At 39.9% G+C, this 21,076-nt stretch overlaps 1 protein-coding gene and 2 pseudogenes across 1 annotated transcript; all 3 read left to right on the forward strand.

Annotated features, from left to right (window-relative positions):
• The first annotated feature begins 282 nt into the window (after positions 1-282).
• On the forward strand, positions 283-7,068 carry LOC127756812 (alpha-L-arabinofuranosidase 1-like). Its single transcript, XM_052282189.1, has 18 exons — positions 283-440; positions 1,031-1,251; positions 1,407-1,461; positions 2,239-2,435; positions 2,685-2,806; positions 2,892-3,039; positions 3,188-3,257; positions 3,362-3,507; positions 3,623-3,668; positions 3,748-3,800; positions 4,362-4,506; positions 5,210-5,328; positions 5,435-5,506; positions 5,861-5,964; positions 6,104-6,160; positions 6,247-6,439; positions 6,523-6,666; positions 6,779-7,068. Exons 2-18 carry the CDS (start codon positions 1,066-1,068, stop codon positions 6,899-6,901), a joined length of 1,980 nt encoding a protein of 659 aa, XP_052138149.1. The 5' UTR covers positions 283-440; positions 1,031-1,065; the 3' UTR covers positions 6,902-7,068.
• Positions 7,069-8,320: 1,252 nt separating this feature from the next.
• On the forward strand, positions 8,321-16,863 carry LOC127756818 (alpha-L-arabinofuranosidase 1-like; annotated as a pseudogene).
• A 1,819-nt stretch (positions 16,864-18,682) lies between these two features.
• Positions 18,683-19,393, forward strand: LOC127757331 (putative invertase inhibitor; annotated as a pseudogene).
• The last annotated feature ends 1,683 nt before the right edge of the window (positions 19,394-21,076 follow it).

The following is a 21,076-nucleotide window of genomic DNA, read 5'->3' on the forward strand; positions in this document are numbered from 1 at the left end:
AAATTTTTAAAAGAATTTTAAAAACATAAATCACGAGTAAAATACTATTTATATTTTATCATCTCATAATAACTAAAACATTAATTATAAAAATTTTTCAAATAAAATAGATGATCAAGTTAGGCGTGGTAACGGATGGTTGCACTTACATGAAAAAGAGAGGGAGTAGATTAGATAGAGCCAGGCAGTGTGGGCCACGGAGATGTCTGAGAGCCATAGACAGATGATCCATTCCATTCGATAATTAAATACAGTACTGTAGCTACGGATAATCAATCCCTCGTGTCTGTCGGTGGGCCCCGCGCACCCAACCGCCGCGCCGAACCCCGCCGCAGCAAGCAACTGCTACCCGTGCCGCCGCCCGTCTCCGGCGTCCGATCACCATCAGGCGGCCGCGCGACCTCCTCTGCTTGCGTTGCGTGCCTCCCCACGAGGTCGAGGTACACTTCCCTTCAAAGCCACTGTCTCTCTCTCCTCCTCTCCTCTACTTAACACCAAAGCCTCGCGCTCTGTCCGTCCTGCTCCTAATCCTCGCGGCAGCTTGCTTGGCGCTCGCCTCCCTCGGCCGCACTTCTTTCTTCCTGATTCCTGACGTCTTGGATGGTGCGCTTTATTATGGTGAGAAATTTTGACGAAAATCGTTTACTGCTATTCCTGCTTGTCTTCTTTGGTTATGCGGACGACCTGTTCGACGAAATGACTGATACAAGGGAATTGATTGGTCTTTGTGTTGTTTAGCCTCTTCCGCTCTCCTAATCCTTAACAAGTTGACTGTTTCATTTTGTTGTCTGGTGTCAACGCTTTTATGATTTTCTAAAAATTGTAGTTGAGCAAATGATGCAAGTGTTGTTATATTGTAGACATGGTTTTGGACATATCACTGTCTTCTCTATGTTTGGCCTTTCGTTTCTTCTAATGGTATCGCTGTTTTGATGCCATCTAGTAATAGCATCTGCTTGTCCGATGCCTATCTTTCTTAGTTGACTTCTCATGCATACTGTATCATCTTCTGGCCTTATTTGTTCAACAGACACACGACCTGCACTAGTGTTTACAGCTCCAAGTATGGGTTCCAGAGAACCCTTCCTGAGTGCCATCTTCTTCTTCTTCTTGCTTTTGTTCTGCCTCGGCTGCAAGTGTATAGCTTCAGAGTTACACTTACACACGACCCAGACTGCGGTCCTCAAGGTTGATGCCTCACCGCAACATGCTCGACAGATCCCCGACACGCTATTTGGAATATTTTTTGAGGTAAACCGTAAGATACATATAGTAATTTTGTTTTGCACAATTGCATTATATCACTTTGTCCTTTCCTCTGGCACTTTGTTAGCATGTCTAGAATAAGTCAGGTAGACTACATGTTCCACTATGTCCTGATGGCAATTTCTTGGCTAATATTGTAGGAAATCAACCATGCAGGAGCTGGTGGAATATGGGCTGAACTTGTTAGTAACAGAGGTACTTCAATTATTCTTTAATGCAAGATATGCACTTATTTTGTTCCATCGTCCAGATAAAACATAATTTGCTTCTGGATGAACATGAATAACTTATTCTGCAATCCGATGGAACACGAACACATGGCTTTAAAAAAATCCTTTTGTTATTTTTTTTTGCTGGGCTGGCAAAAACCGGCAGAGTTGTATATTAAGAAGAAAAGAAAGTTTTACAAGTACACCCTAAGCCAGGGGTAGCTTAGGCTACAGTGAATCGTCTCAGCGATTTAGCCTACAGACAAACTTAGGCTACAGTGAATCGTCTCAGCGATTTAGCCAGCATCGATCGCGCTCAACAGGCCGGCGGCCTTCCATGTTTCCCACTCATCAGCGATGGTAGCACAGAGGTGTACCGCCGATGTGGTTTTTCCATCAAACGCGCGCATTTCGTTCCTTCCAAACTAACCACGTTACCAGGATAACCCCGGCGTCGAAGGTCTTCCGATCCGTCTTATGAACTGATTTGTGCGCCTCGCACCACCAGCACAGTAGGAAATCCTTTTGTTATTGTCTTTACTCGAAAATTCTCCCTACTATCTTATTAACTAAATTATGTTTTTCCCATGAACTTAAAAGAAGAGTTTAATTTTTTTTAGCATAACTGTAATTCTGTAAACTTGGAACACAAAACTTTGATTAGGAGCATAAACTGGATGGGATGCAAAATAATATGCCCTTTCATGGAAGCTATATTGACATGTAGGGCTTAGTATAACCAGCTTATGAGTTTTATGCACAGGTTTTGAAGCTGGAGGCCCTCATACCCCATCAAACATTGATCCATGGTCCATAATTGGAGATGACTCTTCCATATTTGTGGCGACTGATCGAACGTCATGTTTCAGTCGGAATACTGTTGCTCTAAGGATGGAGGTTCTCTGTGACAATTGCCCAGCTGGTGGTGTTGGCATTTATAACCCAGGATTCTGGGGCATGGTATGGGTTTATGTATTGTTGTTCTTTAGTTTGTTTTCCTCATAGTACTGCTACCATTTTGCTGTATTTTCTCATGAAATTACCTAGTAAATCATGGACCTCCACACGTTCTGTTTCAAATTTTCATGTAGCGATATTTCTTTCGTGCACTTGTGTTGGGCAAAATATGGTAAACATTTGCTTTCCTAACTTTTGCAATGCTTCCTTTCCAATGCTTTGATCGCCCTTAATTGTCATATCAACCTGCAGAACATAGAAGATGGAAAGACCTACAATTTAGTGATGTATGTTAAATCACCAGAAACTGTGGAGTTGACAGTTTCCTTGACAAGTTCTGATGGGTCGCAAAATCTGGCTTCAAGTACCATACCGTCAGTGCCTTTGCTCTCAATACTGGGACAGGAGAACAAGGATGTCTGCCCATTCCCATTAGTTGAAAGAATTATATTGTTGCAGGGTTTCTGGTGCATCGAATTGGACAAAACTGGAGCAGAAGTTGGTTGCTAAAGGAACAAATAGAACCTCAAGGCTTCAAATAACAACTACCAAGAAGGGAGTTGTATGGTTTGATCAAGTCTCTCTCATGCCTGCAGACACTTACAAGGTACATTATATTTTGTTATCAAACTTCGTTACTGGAAAAGGAAAACGATATCATGGACTTTTTCATGCTATCTCTATATAGTGTATGTTACCACTTAAATCTTCATGGGCTTTTTCTACTGCTTCCAACATTTCTTTTACACATTCAGGGACATGGTTTTCGCACAGAACTAATATCTATGATGTTGGACTTAAAACCACGATTCTTGAGATTCCCTGGTATGAGCTATATTTTCCAATTGAAAATCAAGTTCTTGATATCTGCACATATATGTCAGACGTGTCTGGGATAATTGACTTGATTTCCATTCAAACAATTGTAGGAGGTTGCTTCGTGGAGGGTGAATGGTTAAGAAACGCATTCAGGTGGAGGGAATCTATTGGTCCATGGGAAGAGAGGCCTGGACACTTTGGGGATGTTTGGCATTACTGGACTGATGATGGCCTTGGATATTATGAGTTTCTCCAGGTACCAGTTTAGTTGACATTATTTCCGCCCTTCATTTTCTTATCACTCCCTAATCATATATTGCCTTTGAATTCTATTTTTTTTTCTAATGAAAAATTTGAACTCTACATCAAAGCTTTCTGAGGACCTGGGCGCTGCCCCAATCTGGGTGTTTAACAATGGTAATAATTGCCATATTTTTTATATCTTTATCGCCACAGCTGACCTCCTTAATTGCTACTAAACTCTTTTATATATCAGGAATCAGCCATAATGATGAAGTTGATACTGCTGCAATTGCTCCTTTTGTAAAAGTATGTTCTGAACTCCCTGGTTTATTTTTTGTTAAGTCAGATGCACCTTGATTCGCTAAATTGTTTTCACTTTAAAATTTACCTGCAACATCCTAGCTATGACTGGGCATTACTATGGATATGGAATGTGAGAAAATTGATACTATCTTCACTACCATCGTAGTAGTGTTCCATCTTTTATCTTTGTATATCTAAATATTAAGGATCTTCGTTGTGCAGATCCTAAGAATGCAACTGCATATGATGAGTCTCATTGACTGATGCTAAAACTCTTGCCTTGTTTTCTCACGATTGAAATAGAGCTGATTTTCTGTGTAAAATAAAGGATGGGTGGGCTTGTTCTTTTACACTATTAGTTCAGAGAGTTCTTTAAAAATTTTTTCACAAAGTTCACAAGCAGTGATGATGTTTAACCTGAATTTGCATTCTGATCTACTTTTCCTGAATTGAGACGGTAACGTACCTATCCAAGAAAATACCAAATATCTTTTCCTTAATTGAGACTATGGTAGTTATCATAACACCACTTTTGTTTTGGGAACGTCTCCTGTCTCTCTACAGGACGTATTGGACAGTCTAGAATTTGCAAGGGGGAGTGCAGATTCGACATGGGGTTCTGTTAGAGCTGCAATGGGGCACCCTGAACCATTCCCTGTCAAATACGTTGCAATTGGAAATGAAGATTGTGGGAAAAAATTTTACCGCGGTATATTCCTCATCCAATTTCATATTTTGTCCACTTGACCATATAACTGCATAAGTTGAAGAGGCTTGTCTGGATAATTAAGAAGGTGTATGATCGAGGAAAAGGATATGCACATGAACCATGCTAATTATGTAAAATATATTTTATGGATTTAGTCACTCAACTCACTTTCTATCCACTTTCAATACTGGGCTTTGATTTTGTGATTGGACGTGTATTTCAAATAATATTAGCTCAATAAAATAAATCTCTACATGAACCAGAGGGAAATATAGTCCACAACTTCTTTATGATGCTGTTTCTGTTTCCTGAGAAGTCGTTCATTAATTTAGTCACATAAAATCTCCATAGAAAAACCTTACAAGGTGACATTTGTTTCTTACACTATTTCAATTAGTATATAATATTATTTTTTTTATGTCATATGTTCTTTTTCCTCCTTTATACTCACAGTAATATATGTTGTTATTTTTTATCGTTGCAAATAAAGTAGGATTAGTAATACATAAAAACAAGTCCTGGAAGCAAAAACTACTAAAATGTGGTTATTTTCATTATTTTTTAAAAAAATTGGGATGCAATTTTTTTATGTTTGATCATAATCCCCAATGGTACTGCACAAGTTTTACTTGAACTGTGTGGAGAGCAACTGTTGAGTTCTCCTTTTAGGTATATGCATGATGTTCTCTTATCCGTTATACAGGTAATTACCTCAAGTTTTATAATGCTATAAGGGAGGCCTATCCGGACATTCAAATGATTTCAAATTGTGATGCTTCATCAAGACCACTTGACCATCCTGCTGATTTATATGACTTCCATGTAAACTACTCATCCTCTGGAGTTCTGTTATGCAGTACTTCTCATTCTGTCACCAATGTCAAGGTTTTTCCCATTTATTAAATTCTAATAATTCCTTTTTCTCTAGGTCTATACTGATTCTAAGACTTTGTTTTCGATGAAGAGTGCATTTGATAGATCATCTCGTAATGGGCCCAAGGTATGTTGTATACCTGGACTTTCATTGCTGTGTGAACCTTTTCATTTATGGAGATGCTTGTAAAACAGCACTGTGAATCTCCCATCTTTCATTTATATTTTACATTAATAATCCAGGACTTCTCTTGGTATATTCGTAGGATGACCTTGGCCATCTATGTTTTAACAACAATTCAGTAACATCCACAGTTCATCTATGTCACGTGTGATGATTTTTTCCATGTTTTGGATAATTTTGGAATCTCATTGCTTCTCTTGCTTATTCACTTCTATCTTTACAGATGTGCTGCCTATTTATCTCTTCTCATCCCTATTGGCCATTAAATATATTTCTTCATATATGTTTTGGTTGCAGGCTTTTGTCAGTGAATATGCTGTTTGGAGAAGTGATGCAGGTAGAGGAAGTCTACTTGCTTCATTGGCAGAAGCTGCTTTCCTTACTGGACTGGAGAAGAATAGGTTATCTTTCCTTGAAACAATCTTTTCTTTCCGGGTCGTGTGACAGATCACATTTGAGCTTTCCTGCGTAGGGCTTTATTAAGATCTACTAACAAATGCAATGAGATATTTACTGTAACTTCTTGTTGGTTCTTTGCAGTGATGTTGTTCAGATGGCAAGTTATGCACCACTGTTCGTGAACAACAATGATCAAACGTTAGTTTTGATGGCTCCATGGTTTCTTTATTTGTGTTTTTGTTTATTTAACAAGTACTGTAATAATGCTTCAATCAAACAATCAGGTGGAACCCAGACGCCATTGTATTTAACTCCTGGCAACAATATGGAACTCCTAGTTACTGGATGCAGACTCTTTTCCGTGAATCTAGCGGTGCTATGTTTCATCCAATTACAATCACTTCCAGCTACTCTGGTTCTCTGGCAGCATCTGCAATTACTTGGCAGGATTCTGAAAATAGCTTCTTAAGAGTAAAGGCAAGAAATTTTGTTATAAACCTACTCTACATCTGTAGGAGAATTGCGTACCTCATGGATTGATCTTGAAATCTCCTGTGCAGATTATAAACTTTGGGTCTGATCCAGTGAGCCTCACGATCTCTGCAACTGGGCTTCAGGCCCGTGTTAACGCACTGGGATCAACTGCCACTGTTATCACATCCAGCAATGTGATGGATGAGAACTCTTTTAGTAACCCGAATAAGGTAAGCAAACATTTCTGATTTCTTACTGGATGTAATGCACATATCAATGTCTAGTAGAGTTTGTGGTTTTGGTCATCTGAAGCCAAAGCTTTGCTCATGATAACCAATGCAGGTTGTTCCTGTCAAAAGCCAGCTTTCCAATGCAGCAGAGCAGATGCAAGTCACGCTTGCTCCTCACTCTTTCTCCTCATTCGATCTTGCGCTTGCCCAGTCCAAACTCGTGGCAGAGATGTGAAGCAGGAACTACAAGGTTAGCGACAGAAACACAAGAAATACACGAGATGTGATATGCGAATACCAGAATGCAGTCCATATATGTGCATGTATCTTGAAGCACTACTGTATAGTGTAATACACAGGAAATGATGAATAAAATTCACTCCAGGCTTACTTTCTTCTTTTCGTTTCGTTTCTTTTCTTTTTTTTTTCTTTTTTTTTGCTTTCTCCATATTTGTATCGGATGAGACTAGATGGCGCATTGCCACCGTGTTGCTTTGTTCCAAGGATAACAAATATGGGCTCTTTAGCCTGGGAAAGAGAGAATAATTTGGTTCAAGGATAACAAATTTGTAGAGAATATCTGAATTTGATTTAAGGATTTGTGAACTGAAGTTGGCATTTAAACTTGAGAAAAATTAAGGCTCAGATTATGGGCTAAGAATTTGAATTTAGGATTGAGCAGATCCAAATGGAGTCCAATCCCTATTAGGATGGATGTTGATTATTTGTGGATATGTTTCCCTGTAAATCTGGAATGTTCCCCATTAGGTATATTGATAAAATGATGATGAGAAGAAAAGGTTGGAAGAGGGAAACTTGTGTCGTGTGCATAGATGAGAACTGTGTCAGTAACCCCGGATAAGGTAAGCAACTGTTTTCTACTTTTATCTCTGGATGTAATGCACAAGTCAATGTGTGGTAGAATAGGTGGTTTTGGCCGTCTCAAGCCATAGCTTCGATGCAGGAGCAGATGCAAGTGTCACTTGGTCCTCATTCGATCTTGGTCTGGGCCGGTCCAAAGTGGTGGCAGAGATGTGCAGCTGCAACGCGCACGGGGTTAGCAATAGAAATGCTTGTGCTTATTCGTCTTCCTCGATATATTTCTGTCGAATGAATCAAGATGAGCAGATAAAGAAGAGGAAAATGGAAGAAAATATGCATGGGCTGGCTGTACATTTTGGCTGGAACCCATGTGAACTTGTGAAGTGAACTAGTAACTTGTTGGCAATTTTAGCAAGTGACTGACTCTGTCTAACTAAAGCATTTTCCAGTAGTAGATCGTGCAACCTCGAATAATCATTTTGGATCGTTTCGTGTAACTCAAGTAGTGTAGTTCATGTTACACTAACTGAAGCCTCCATCTGGCAGAGGAATTTCTGTGAAATGAATCAAGATGAGCAGATAAAGAAGAGGAAAAAAGGAAGAAAATATGGGCTATGGCTGTACATTTTTACTGGAACCCATGTGAATGAACTACTACTTGTTGGCAATTTTAGCAAGTGACTTACTGTATCTAACTAGAGCAATTTCCAGCAGTAGATATCGAGCAACCTCGAATAATCAGGTTGGATCGTGTCGTCTAATACACTACTACACCAGCTAGCAGCCTAGCAAGTAGTGTAGTTCATATCAATATATCATACTAACTCAAGCCTCCCTCTAGCAAGTAGCAACACAATCCAATCCATTGTCATCGCAGTCGCAGAGAGAATGATGAGAGTGTGGCCGCCGGCGACGACGAGCATGCTGTCCAGGCAAGCCATTGTCGTCGTCGTCGTCTTCCTCGTTCTGTTCTTCGTCGGTGGCGGCAGCAGCAGATGCGAAGCCGAGACGTTGGAGACGGCGTCTCTCCATGTGGATTACTCTGTCGCTCGAAGAATGCCGGACACTTTGTTCGGCCTCTTCTTCGAGATGAGACTAGCTACGTCTCTTTTCTTTCTTTTCCATTTCTTCTCCTGTGGATGCTTGCTTTTCTTTTCTTTATCAAAATCTGCATTATTATTATTTGTGCAGGAGATTAACCACGCTGGAAGTGGTGGCCTTTGGGCTGAACTCGTCAGTAACAGAGGTAACACCACATTATAGTACTACTCCCTCCTTCCCTAAATGTTTGACGCCGTTGATTTTTTTAAATATGTTTGACCGTTCGTCTTATTTAAAAATTTTTGTAAAATGTGTAAAACTATACGTATACATAAAAGTATATTTAACAATAAATCAAATGATAGGAAAAGAATTAACAATTATTTAAATTTTTTGAATAAGACGAACGGTCAAACATTTTTAAAAAAGTCAACGGCGTCAAACATTTTGGGATGGAGGTAGTATTTTATTTGGTTTCCGAGCTGAAATTGACCATTAAATTAAAGAAGAGAGCAGTGGAGTGGTATCAGCCGTTGGATGTCCATTCAACGGCTGATTGGTCTTCAACCTCCAGTTCATTGACACGATTTGTCTCTCTTTTATCTTCTCTCTATTTTTTTTTTCTCTTTGAGAACTCTTCTCTGGTGAAGTTGAGCATTAAATCAAGAGTTAATTTCACTTTGGACTATATTTTTTTAAAAAAATCATTTTGGATCACCCTTTGTTCCCAAATTTTTCACTTTGGACTAAGTAACTTTACCTTTTATTGCATAATAGATACCCCAATCCACATCTTCAGCACTTCAATGACTCTGAGCAAATCGTTAACGATATGTTGGCGAATTTCCATACCTATACGCATGCCATATCTTTGCCAAAGGAAACAATAGACATGGCTAGCAAATAGAGTTAGGGTGGTTTATTATGCAATAAAGGTAAAAGTGAAATTGGGTATATGGTGTTGCAAATTGAAATTTTGGCGATAAAACATGGCACTAAGTTTAATTCACTCTTAAATTAAAGAAGAAGAGAGCAGTGGAGTGCTGTCAACCGTTGGATGGCCATCCAACGGTTGATAGATCGTCTTCAACCTCCAGCTCATGGCTACTCTCTCTCTCTCTCTCTCTCCTCTTGAACGATTCCCTCCTGCCTCCTCCCTCCCCGCACCTGCACCTGCACCATCTCCGGCGTCTCTCGCGGCCGGATCCGCCGCCTCCTCACCCACCGCCCAAGGCCTCCCCTCCCTGTATACGAAGCCCCGATGAACTGCTCCTCCCTCCACAACCCCTCTATACCCCGCCAGATCCACTCCACGGCCCCACCCCAACCCAATATCCTAATCCATTCGCCCTCTCTCGCCGGGGAAGAAAGCCAAAAGGAGGAGGAGGAGGCTCATCGGCGCAGGGATGCTCGGGATTCACCGGCCAGCTCGACCTCGTTTTGGTGGGGGTGGTGTGTGTGAGAGTGAGTAACGAAGGCTTGAGGTTGAAGAAGCAACATGGATGGTTTGGATTTGTGATCTACTGCCAAGAATATTTGGGGAGAAATCAATCACCTCATGTATGGCAAATGCAAGGATTTTTGAGGAGAAATCAACCGGCTGATGTATAGCAATGTTAAATAAGAAAACATTTTCCTCCCTCAATAAATAAATAAATAATAATATTTGGAGTTTAACTTTAACTGATTTTTTTGTCTAATTTCTTGCTTTAGGTTTTGAAGCTGGAGCCAACACATCAAACATTGACCCATGGTCCGTCATTGGGGATGAATCCTCTGTTCACGTGACAACTGATCGCTCATCCTGTTTCAGTCAAAATCCTGTTGCTGTAAGGATAGAGGTTGTCTGTGACGATTGTCCAGCCGGTGGTGTTGGAATTTACAATCCAGGATTTTGGGGCATGGTATGAGTTCTATCCATTTTTATAAGTGCATTCCTATATGAATAATATGCAAAATAGAGCTTGTAATTGAAAGTAGTATCCTTTTTTTTTACGACAGTTTACAATAAACAGTGCTGCCACAGAAAGAAACTATAGCAAAGTTATTTATTCTGTTCGAAATGGTGAAGAAAACAAATAATTAAGCTAACCTATTTTTTGTTTGATTTCAATTTGCATTTATCTTTTCCTTGCATAATGCTGGTTTTTTATCAGATTTTTGTGCATTGCTCTTGGAAAAGTGTAATCTATAGCTTTTCTTCGAACCGTTTTCATTTTACCTTCTCATATTTTAATGGGATTTTACCTTCTGGTTTTGTGACGAATATGATCATTTCAATTTTCAGAATGTAGAAGAAGGAAAGGCATATAATCTGGTCATGCATATCAGATCATTAGAATCGGTGGAGTTGACAGCTTCACTCACATGCTCAAATGGATCGCAAAATCTTGCATCAAATTCTGTTCGGTATATATTTTTTCCGTAACACTGAGATAAAAAAGGTTTTTCAATCTCTCTCGCTCGTTCGCTCGCTAACCGAAAGGACTGTACATCAAATTTCTGCAGAGAAACTAATTTGTCAACTTGGACAAAGATAGAGCTACAGTTACTAGCTCAAGGGACATGCAGAACTTCAAGACTTGAACTAACAACTAGGAAAAGGGGAGTAATATGGCTTGATCAGGTGTCACTCATGCCTTCAGAAACATACAAGGTGCATTGTCTTTTACCTTTTTATTGCTACTGTCATCATAGCTTGATCTGGAATCCGGTATCATCTTGTGAAGAATGGAGAATAGAATTCATGCACTGACCCCAAAGATTTTAGCCACTACACCATGCCAGGTTCAATGGACACCTGTTCAAATCATGTCTGCTATTTGATATTATTCAAAATTATTTAAAAAGGTCATCATAAAAATTATCAATTTATTCACATTGCTATCTGACAAGAAAAAAAAGTAAATTAACTTATCTGTAATCGGTAATCCCGTAGAGATGGCAGATCGAGTTATTGTTCCTTAATCTACATTTGCTTACTATGAGTCCATAGGAGTTGTTGATCGACATTTTTCTTCTACATATGCAGGGCCATGGTTTTCGCAAGGAACTCATGTACATGCTTTTGGACTTAAAACCACGGTTTCTACGGTTTCCTGGTATTTCGAATGTTTTCCAACTGGCAATCAATTTCGGTTGCCCTGTAATTTAATCGCTCGCATTACATTTGGCAGGGGGTTGCTTTGTTGAAGGCAATTGGTTAAAAAATGCATTCAGGTGGAAGGAAACTATTGGTCCATGGGAAGAGAGACCTGGACACTATGGAGATGTCTGGCACTACTGGACGGATGATGGCCTTGGGTATTATGAGTTACTCGAGGTATGGGTTGATTAATGTGAAATGAGTTTTTTCTTTTGGTCTCGGCATATCTCACCATTTGTTTACTTCAAAATGTTCATGAAAGCTTGCTGAAGACTTGGGTGCTTACCCTGTATGGGTGCTCAACATTGGTAAATATCGTGTCTATTTGTCTTGTTCAATGTATTTTTAATCTTTGCACAAACCAACGAACTGCTCAGGGTTTTTTATCTTGTAATTAGGGATGAGTCACCATGATGCAGTTAATGGAACTATGCTCGCACCTTTTATAAAGGTATGTTTTCGATGCCCTACATTTTTTGAAGTATGGATGAGATGAAGATGGACTTCTCATGATGTAACAGAAAACAGTTGTAACATGTGAATATTAACATAAGGCCTTGCATTTATTGTGATCCCATGTTTCTTATTTCGAGATGCTTTGATTTTCTTGCTACAGGATGCAACTGACAGTCTTGAGTTTGCAAAGGGGAGTGACAAATCAACATGGGGCTCTGTTAGAGCCACGATGGGGCACCCTGAACCATTCCCACTGAAGTATGTTGCACTAGGGAATGAAGATTGTGCTCCATTCAAGCTGATATACCGAGGTAAATTTTGCATAATAAACAAATAGTATTGTCCTTCGTGTTAATGCTGCGATGATTGGCTAAATTCATCATTCTGTTTTTTATCGATCTGCAAGGGTAATAGCACTATTTTATTTAACTTCACCCTTTTTAGTACTATCTGATTGCATAATGGAGATATTTTGGAGAAATAATAGATGAAAAAATTGGCTGCATGCCTTGTGGCAGAGGCCAGGGATGTAAAATATTTCCATTATAAAAAAAAATAATAGATGAAAAGAAAAACAAGAAGTTAATTACCAGTCTGCTGTTATGTTTCGAAACAGACTTTACCAGTTTCTAGAAGGTTCATTAGTTTTACATTTGATTGAGGCCAAATTGGCTATGACGTATAATGCTGTTTCAGTACATTTAAATGGGCTACTACTATCATAAATATCCTAATTTTCCCTTGATATCATATAACCATGTAATTCTGTTGAACAGAAAATTATCCCAAGTTCTACAACGCCATAAAAGAGGCTTATCCTGACATCCAAATAATTTCAAACTGTGATGGCTCGTCTGGGCCACTTGATCATCCTGCCGATCTCTATGACTACCATGTAAACAACTCACTGAGACTAATTTATTTCTATCATTCTCCCTATTTTTAAATTCTGTCTTGCTGGTTTTTTTCAGACTTGGTTATGTGATCATTTTCTCCATAGATTTCTGAGAATGTTACATTTATTCTGTAGATATATGAAAATGCATCCACTGTGTTTCTCAAGAAGAATGAATTTGATAGGACATCACGTAATGGTCCAAAGGTAATGAATTTGATATAAAGTGGCTTCTTTTGGGAAATTAAGTTCTTTTTTTTTATTTTTTTTAGAGAAGGGTATTTTTTACCCGGCCTCTACATCCAACCGGATATATGCGGCCATTGAAATAGGGAACTTAGCCCCACAAACAACCCAATCTGAAATTCACTCCATAGGAGATTTGAACTCAGGACCTTGGGTACTAGGAGATTCGCTCCATAGGAAATTAAGTTCTTAGATTAGATCAGTCTTACAAAGGCAGCTTCTCTCATGCGCCATTATCCTCGACATTTTCTTGAATGAAATATGCTTCTAGTTATTTCGAAAAAAAAGTGTTTCTAGGTATTAGTTTCTTCCATCTTCTTCCATGACTGAGACTGAATCTATAAGATCAGAATATATGATAACTTGAATAATATCCCAAACTAGAGCAATCTACTAGTACTTCATAACTTGAACTCCAGATCGCTTCTAGAGCAATCTGCTGTGGTATTGATTGACAACAAGCATAGTTAGTAATTATGACAACAAGCATGTTCTTCTTCTTCTCTTCCTTTTCCCATGAGAAGAAGCCTAACTATCGAATAGCAAAACGTAAGACGCTGTTCTTCCTTTTCCCATGTTTGTTGGATGGTTTGGAAGGAAAGAAATGCGCGTGTGTTTCAGAACCAGCGGCGCTCAGCCGGTTTCCTGTTTGGTTCAATCAAAGAGGAAGTGGCGATTTGGAAGGAAGCTGGGGTTTTCAAAAATATAGGAGAGTAGTCCCTTAGTGTAATCTTTTGCTTTTGGGAGGTTGCTCTGGTGACAACTTCCATTACTTCGACAGCTTCTTGTTGAAGTTATAACTTTGTATATTTGTATATATTCTTCAATCTTAAGTAAATTTGGTTGGCCTTTCTTGGCCGGCCCGGCAATTTATTCATCTCATTACCCTTTGTTGTTGGATAGACAGAATATAAGTGAGCAGGAACCACTGACTATGCAATTGTTTCACTGCAGGTATTTGTAAGTGAGTATGCTGTTAATGGTGAGGATGCTGGCAATGGAAGCCTTCTTGCATCATTGGCAGAAGCTGCTTTCCTAATTGGTTTAGAGAAAAATAGGTGATCCCTCTGGGGATACTCTCTTAATTCTTTATCTTGGGTTCAGAGTAAATATAAAATCATGCGCAGAGTTGTCTACTTGTATCCAGACCATGCATGAATATAAGAGATCGTTCAATGGGATTCCTGGATAAATTGTTGATTTTTCTTTGACAACTACTACCTCATCTTTGTACTTCTCCACAAGGAAAATATTTTGAGTAAATGTATAATTTGTAAAAATTTACATTGAGCAACAGTAATTCCTTATTGCAAGTTATTGAATTGGCTCTCATCATGCATGCTTCTTTGCAGTGATGTCGTTCAGATGGCATGTTATGCACCACTCTTCGTGAATGACAACGATCGCGTGTTAGTATACATGGTCTTATAGTTTCTTTGTTCAAGGATTCTAGCATCTGTTTCCTCTCTGACTATTGCTAATGTATAAATGTGATAACCAGCTGGAACCCAGATGCGATTGTCTTCAACTCCTGGCAACAGTATGGAACTCCTAGTTATTGGATGCAGACATATTTCCGTGAATCAAGCGGTGCTATGATTCATCCAATTATGATCAGTTCCAGCTACTCTGATTTATTGGCTGCCTCTGCAATCACCTGGCAAGACGCTGAGAATACCTTTCTGGAGTGAAGGTAAACCATCCATTCCAGTTTCTTCTAAACTTATATGCATTTGGTTCAATTCATTAGACATGCGCCTTATTGTTTGGAATGATTTAGTTACAACGATACAAAATTGATTCAACCAATGCATACTTGCATAACATGCATCTGTCTTTATATGTATTACTGCTGGAGTAATATGTTTGGATCTTAGAACATCCTGATCTTCAAATGATCTTCCACAGATAGTAAACTTCGGGCCAAATGCTGTGAACCTCACAATATCTTCAAGTGGACTTCAAGCTGGTGTAGATACGGCAAAATCAACTGTGACTGTTCTCACATCCAGCAACTTGCTGGATGAAAATTCATTTAGTGAACCAAACAAGGTATGACCAATTTTGCTTTGATCAGTAATTATTGGTTTCAGACTTTCATTACTATGCACAGAATTTAGAAGAGGGTAACTTCTCCATTACAAAAATCTGGTCTGTTACAATTAGACATGCAGGTGGTATGCCTCGCATTTGTCAAGTAGTGCGTGCTACATAAACACCTTTGTAGATATATCCCTACTCTGCCTTTTATTTTGTCATGTCTGGATTATTTCCTTGTCTTTCTAAAGAACACAGAGAATCTATTGTAACACACGATATCTCAGGGTACGCAAGTTGGTCTAACATACAAGTTTCTTGTGAACACGCATTGCAGGTCGTGCCAGTTGCCAGCGAGTTGCCGAATGCAGCAGAACAGATGCAAGTCTTACATCTTCCTTACTCAATTTGTTCGTTTGATCTTGCTCTGGTTTAGCCGTTTAATTAGCACAAGTTTATCAGGCTAACATGTTGGGACGCTGTTTCTGTCCTTAATGACATCCCAGGATTTCATAGTGATCAAAAGCTAATTATTCCACTGTATCAGAGCCCATTAGGCCAAGGATGGTTTTAATTAAAGCTTAGTTTGAACAACTCGCTTTATTTATAATATATCCCTTTATTGCTTCTAAGAAATCATCGAGTTGTTTGTTTGGATATTAGTAATGATATGGGAATTATTAAGTTGACCAGATAAAAATGTAGAATGCATCAAAAAGGAACTTGGTATCAATGAGATCACGTCTCCTTTTTGTTTGATAGCCATGGATATGATGTTTCTATAATATGGGGATGGTGATGAGTCTCTCTTTTGTTTTCTTGCGGTAATGCAGCTCTGTTAATTTCTCTATTACGGTTTGGCAAGATGGCCGGTGTCTCCGGATGTGATTTTTTTTTTGAGTAAATTTCACTTTGGACCTGTTTTATTGACCAAAGTTTAACACCAGGTATGATTATCTTCTTTTGCAATTTGGACCGGGTTTTAAGACTTTGGGCCACCACGCTGGCTTGATCTGAGCCTAGTGAACTCAGTTCGGCGAAGAGAAATTATCGACGGAAACTAGCGCATGGGAGAGGAAGATAGTGCCGTGGAAGCGCGGAGGCGGACTTTCTCAACGCCTTGGTCTCCACCCTCACCACTGGTGGCTCCTGCGCCTGCGGAGCGGCACGATGCGGCGGCGGCGTGGCACGACGCGGCGGCCGTGTGCACGTCTCTGGCTCTGGCGAGGCATGGCGCAACGGCCGCGCGTGCTCTTCTTCGGCTCCGGCGCGGCAGGGTGGCGGCATGCATGCTCTTCTCCTGCTCGACCGCGGTGCCGGCAACGGGGTGCACGCACTGCTCCTTCAGCTCACGGCAGAATGGAGGCCAAAAGCCTCACCAAGTTAGAGTAGGATTTATTAGCTCTGTGTACTGTAGATAAGTACCACTAAAGAGAAGGCACTGGGAAGGGAAATTATCACAAGTGCCATGTTGTGCCCATAATTCATTGTACCTCACCATCAGGTACATGTACATATGGAACTTGGAACCTCTTTGCTTGTTTTTAGTGGCAAAATGGACAGCTCCATCTTACTTGCACACTCATTCAGAAACAAACATTGATTCATTCCGCCAGCACTACACCGGAGCTGAAGAGCGCGCCGCCATGCCAATTCGGAGCCAGAAAAGAGCACGCCGCCGCCGCGCCATGCCGCTCCGGAGACGCGGCCGTGAGCCACCGGTTGCGAGGGTGGAGACCGAGGCGTTGAGCAAGTCCACCTCCACGACACTATCTTCCTCCTTTCCCGTGCGCTAGTCTCCCTCGATAACTCTCTGCCCTGAAGTGAGTTCACCAGCTCAAGCCAATCGTGGTGGCCCAAAAGTATTGGTACCCAGTCCAAACTGTATAAGAAGGTAATCATACCTGGTGCTAACTGAAAAAGTAGAGTTAGACCTGGTTCATGGTAAAACTTTGACCAAAAAATCAGGCCCAAAGTGAAATTTACTCTTTTTTTTTTTGATAAAATGTAACTTCCATTACCCGGCTCTCGGGAGAAAGCAAAACAGGAATAAACAGGGTGTTATACAAAGCTTATAAACTAACCAAGAGCATTCAGCTCCGGTAACGGACACGCTACAGCGCTAATATGTTGCTGCCTCCCATGTGGCGCAGTCCACACCAAAACGACCAGACCTCTAACCCCACAAAAGAAAGAGTTTAGACCTAATAGGGACGGTAACAACTTGCTGGGTAATTTGGCTCTCAAGAAATGATGTGGTTTTTATAGGAAAACTGTTTCTTCTCCTTTGCAGGTTATTTTCTTGATTACACATTGGCTCTACATTGGCTCTGATCATGGGTTATTCTCGAGAAGCCCAATTTGTAGGGTTTTGTCACTTCGACTTATCTATATTTAAAGCAAGTGTCAATGAGTTTTATACCTCGGTATATAGGTGACGACCTATTATTTGGGTTGTAGCCTTGTAGGGTCTTGATCTTGCAAGCTGTTTTTTTTCTCTTCTTTTGAGTGTGTTGGCTGTGTGCACTATCGTAGTGCAGAGGCTGGGAGTGTTATCAAAACTTTTGAGTGAGATCAATAAAGCTTCCATTATCTTAAAAAGAAAGAACCCAACAGACTGACACATAATAATCTCAGCAAAAACTTTTGAGTGAGATCAATAAAGCTTCCATTATCTTAAAAAGAAAGAACCCAACAGATTGACACATAATAATCCCAGCAGAAAGGAAACTACGAGATACTCTCTCCGTCCCATAAAAAGAGGATTCCTAGCATCCCAAGGTAAATTTAGTGAGAAGTAAAATGACTAAAATGACCCTCATCAATAAAAAAGGTAGTACTGGTGATAGGTAGGTAAAGATTATTTAAGGGATAAAACTTCTCGTTTTATGTGTTGAAGGTAGGTAGGATGGTAGAAGTTGGTTTTTTGTGGGATAAAATTCAAACTCTAGAAGTTAAGTTTTTTTTTTGGGACGGAGAGAGTATCAGGCAAGGTCTCCGGTTCCTGCAGCTTGTCCATCAGCTCCTTATGCCACTTGTCTGGGCAATCTCCTTCCATTTGTAGCAGTTTCCATCTTTGCACCCACGCCAGGGCTTTGTAGACTACCTGCAAAGGTGATTTAGCAATTTTATTTTCAAAAACCCACTCATTTCTATTTAACCAAATCCCCCAACAGAACCAAGCAACGAACACAATTGTGAGGTTTGTTTTTAGTTTCTTCTTTAGCATCCTCAAGCCATCCTCAAAATCATTTGGTATTTCTGACAGACCCAGAGTTTCTCTCAACACACACCATCCAAATTTGGCAACAGAGAAATTAACGGGATATCGATTCTACAGATCCGATATCTGATATCGGAATCATTGATTGGAGATGATCGATCAGGTCATTGAATGCCATGCAAAATGCTGTACTTATGTAATTGACACGCAAGGGCATCCAGAAAACATCTCATTCAACATCATCTTACAGAGAAGGTCCAAGATCAAATCCACAACCACAATGGCGTCATCCTCCAATGTTAACAATGGCGTCAGTGTTCTCTTCCTCTTCGCTGTTCTCCTAATTGCTGCGTCTCAGCTCGCCGCCGGCACCAACTCGTTCCTGTACGGTGCATGCAAGACCATCGCCGGCGGCAGCGAGCTCCTCAGCGTCACGTTCTGCATCGACGCGCTCAGCTCCGACAACCGGAGCAGCAACATCAGCAGCTACAAGGAATTCGCGGTGATCGCCGTCGACCTCCTCACGGCCAACGCGACGAGCACCAAGTCCGAGATAGACGGCAAGCTCCGGAACGGCGGCGGCGACGCCGCTGCGACGCGGTGCCTCTAGTCATGCCAGTCGGTGTACGGCGGCATACTGCAATCTCAGGCCGCCGTCGGCGCGACGGTGAAGGCAGGCATGTTCCAGGAGGCGATCTCATCGCTGGAGAAATCGGCGAGCGCGGTGAAGGAATGCCAGGACGGGTTCGGCAAGAGCAATGTGACGTCGCCGCTCTCCGCGGAGAACGACGATGCCTTCCAGCTTGCCGAGCTCATCGTTTTGCTCATCCGTGACGAACAGATCAACAATGTTTCGCCTTAATTGCTTTTTTCTAAGGGCAGTCCTAACCCATAACACTAGACATGGTTTTCATAAACTCCACAGCATCAAGAAACTATACTAGACACTACTCTTCCAATGCAAACACCACTATTCCATACTTCAATTTAATGCTACTTATCTCACATGATGTCTTGGATGTTGTGTAGAAACCATGTCTCATGCAAGACATGGTTTCCTTCTCTTTCCTCATTTATTCACTTGCCACATCATTTTTTTTTCTAGGTGGCAACTTATTTAATGCTATGGACACCATCCTAGTCATTGGGTTGGGAATGCCCTAATGCATGTTTTCCCTGGATTCTCAATAATATAGGGGGCTGTTTACTTCCCAAAACAAAAACTTTTCACCCACCACATCAAATGTTTAGACATGTGTATGGAGTATTAAATGTGGAAAAGAAAAACTAATTACACAGTTTGCGTGCAAATTACGAGACGAATATTTTAAGCCTAATTGCTTCATGATTTGACAATGTGGTGCTACAGTAAATATTTGCTAATGTCGGCTTAATTAGGCTTAATAAATTCGTCTCGCAGTTTCCTGGCGGAATCTGTAATTTGTTTTGTCATTAGACTACGTTCAATACTTCAAATATGTATCCGTATATGTGATATGACAACCAAACCTAAAAATTTTTTCCAACTAAACAAGGCCTAAGTGATGATAAAGGCAATGATACTACCTGCATTTCTTTTTCAGATAGAGCATTTTATGGCACTGATTCTTTCCAGTAATAAACAGCAGAAAAGAAATGCAAAGTAGTAATGCACACAAATTATTTTTCCAAATGTAACATATGCATCAAAATATCAAGATATGCACGTAAACGATCTTGATTAAAAGCTTCATCCATTTTAATTTTAATTGTTTGATATTAGGTCACGTTTTTTTTATCAAAAGCTTCCATAGTCAATGTTCAATGAATTTGGTGGAAGTATTAATTCAATGGTGGAAATTTCGTATTCATTTATTTGATGTACAATACTTATTTTGCCCTTGTTTTTAGCCCCTGTTTTTAGGGTTTTGTTTTCCCTCCTTTTTTAAAAAACGAAACCAAGTTTTGCTCTATTTTAGATGAACAAGTTAACGATGTTAAATTTTGGCAAAAAGACATTCATACCTTATTATTGCCCATATTTTATACATGCAACTTGCAATTTTGAAAAACTATAATTTTAACAAAAAAAATGTTTCAAAACTTACATTCTTTTGCCACATTTGATAATTTTGGGCACAATTTTAAACTACTAAAAATTTGGGCACAATTTTTTTTACACAGTTCTGACCACCTTTACGCACTGAGCCCTCACCGCCTCCCTGTAAGTTCAAGTGCCTTAATTTAGTTTTGGTGATTAATGACAAATCTAATTATATGAGACTAATGTTTTTATGATTCTTTCTTTGACTAGTATTATTTGGATATGAAAGTAAAAATGATGGGAGGTATGTATTAAACTTCACATATTCTAACTTGGTCTCTCTTATGGATCCAAAATATAGTGTGAGCTCCCTCATTGATCTTGATTGATTATGTGCATATGCATTCCTTCATATCCATATGTATGCACATCTTGAGGGGGAGCTTATTTTATATTTTATTCATTATAAGATCTCTACCTTGATTTGAAATTATCTTTCATCTCATCTCTTTGTATTATTTA

The sequence above is a fragment of the Oryza glaberrima genome, chromosome 12, assembly GCF_000147395.1.
Source record: "Oryza glaberrima chromosome 12, OglaRS2, whole genome shotgun sequence".
NCBI classification, from domain to species: domain Eukaryota; kingdom Viridiplantae; phylum Streptophyta; class Magnoliopsida; order Poales; family Poaceae; genus Oryza; species Oryza glaberrima.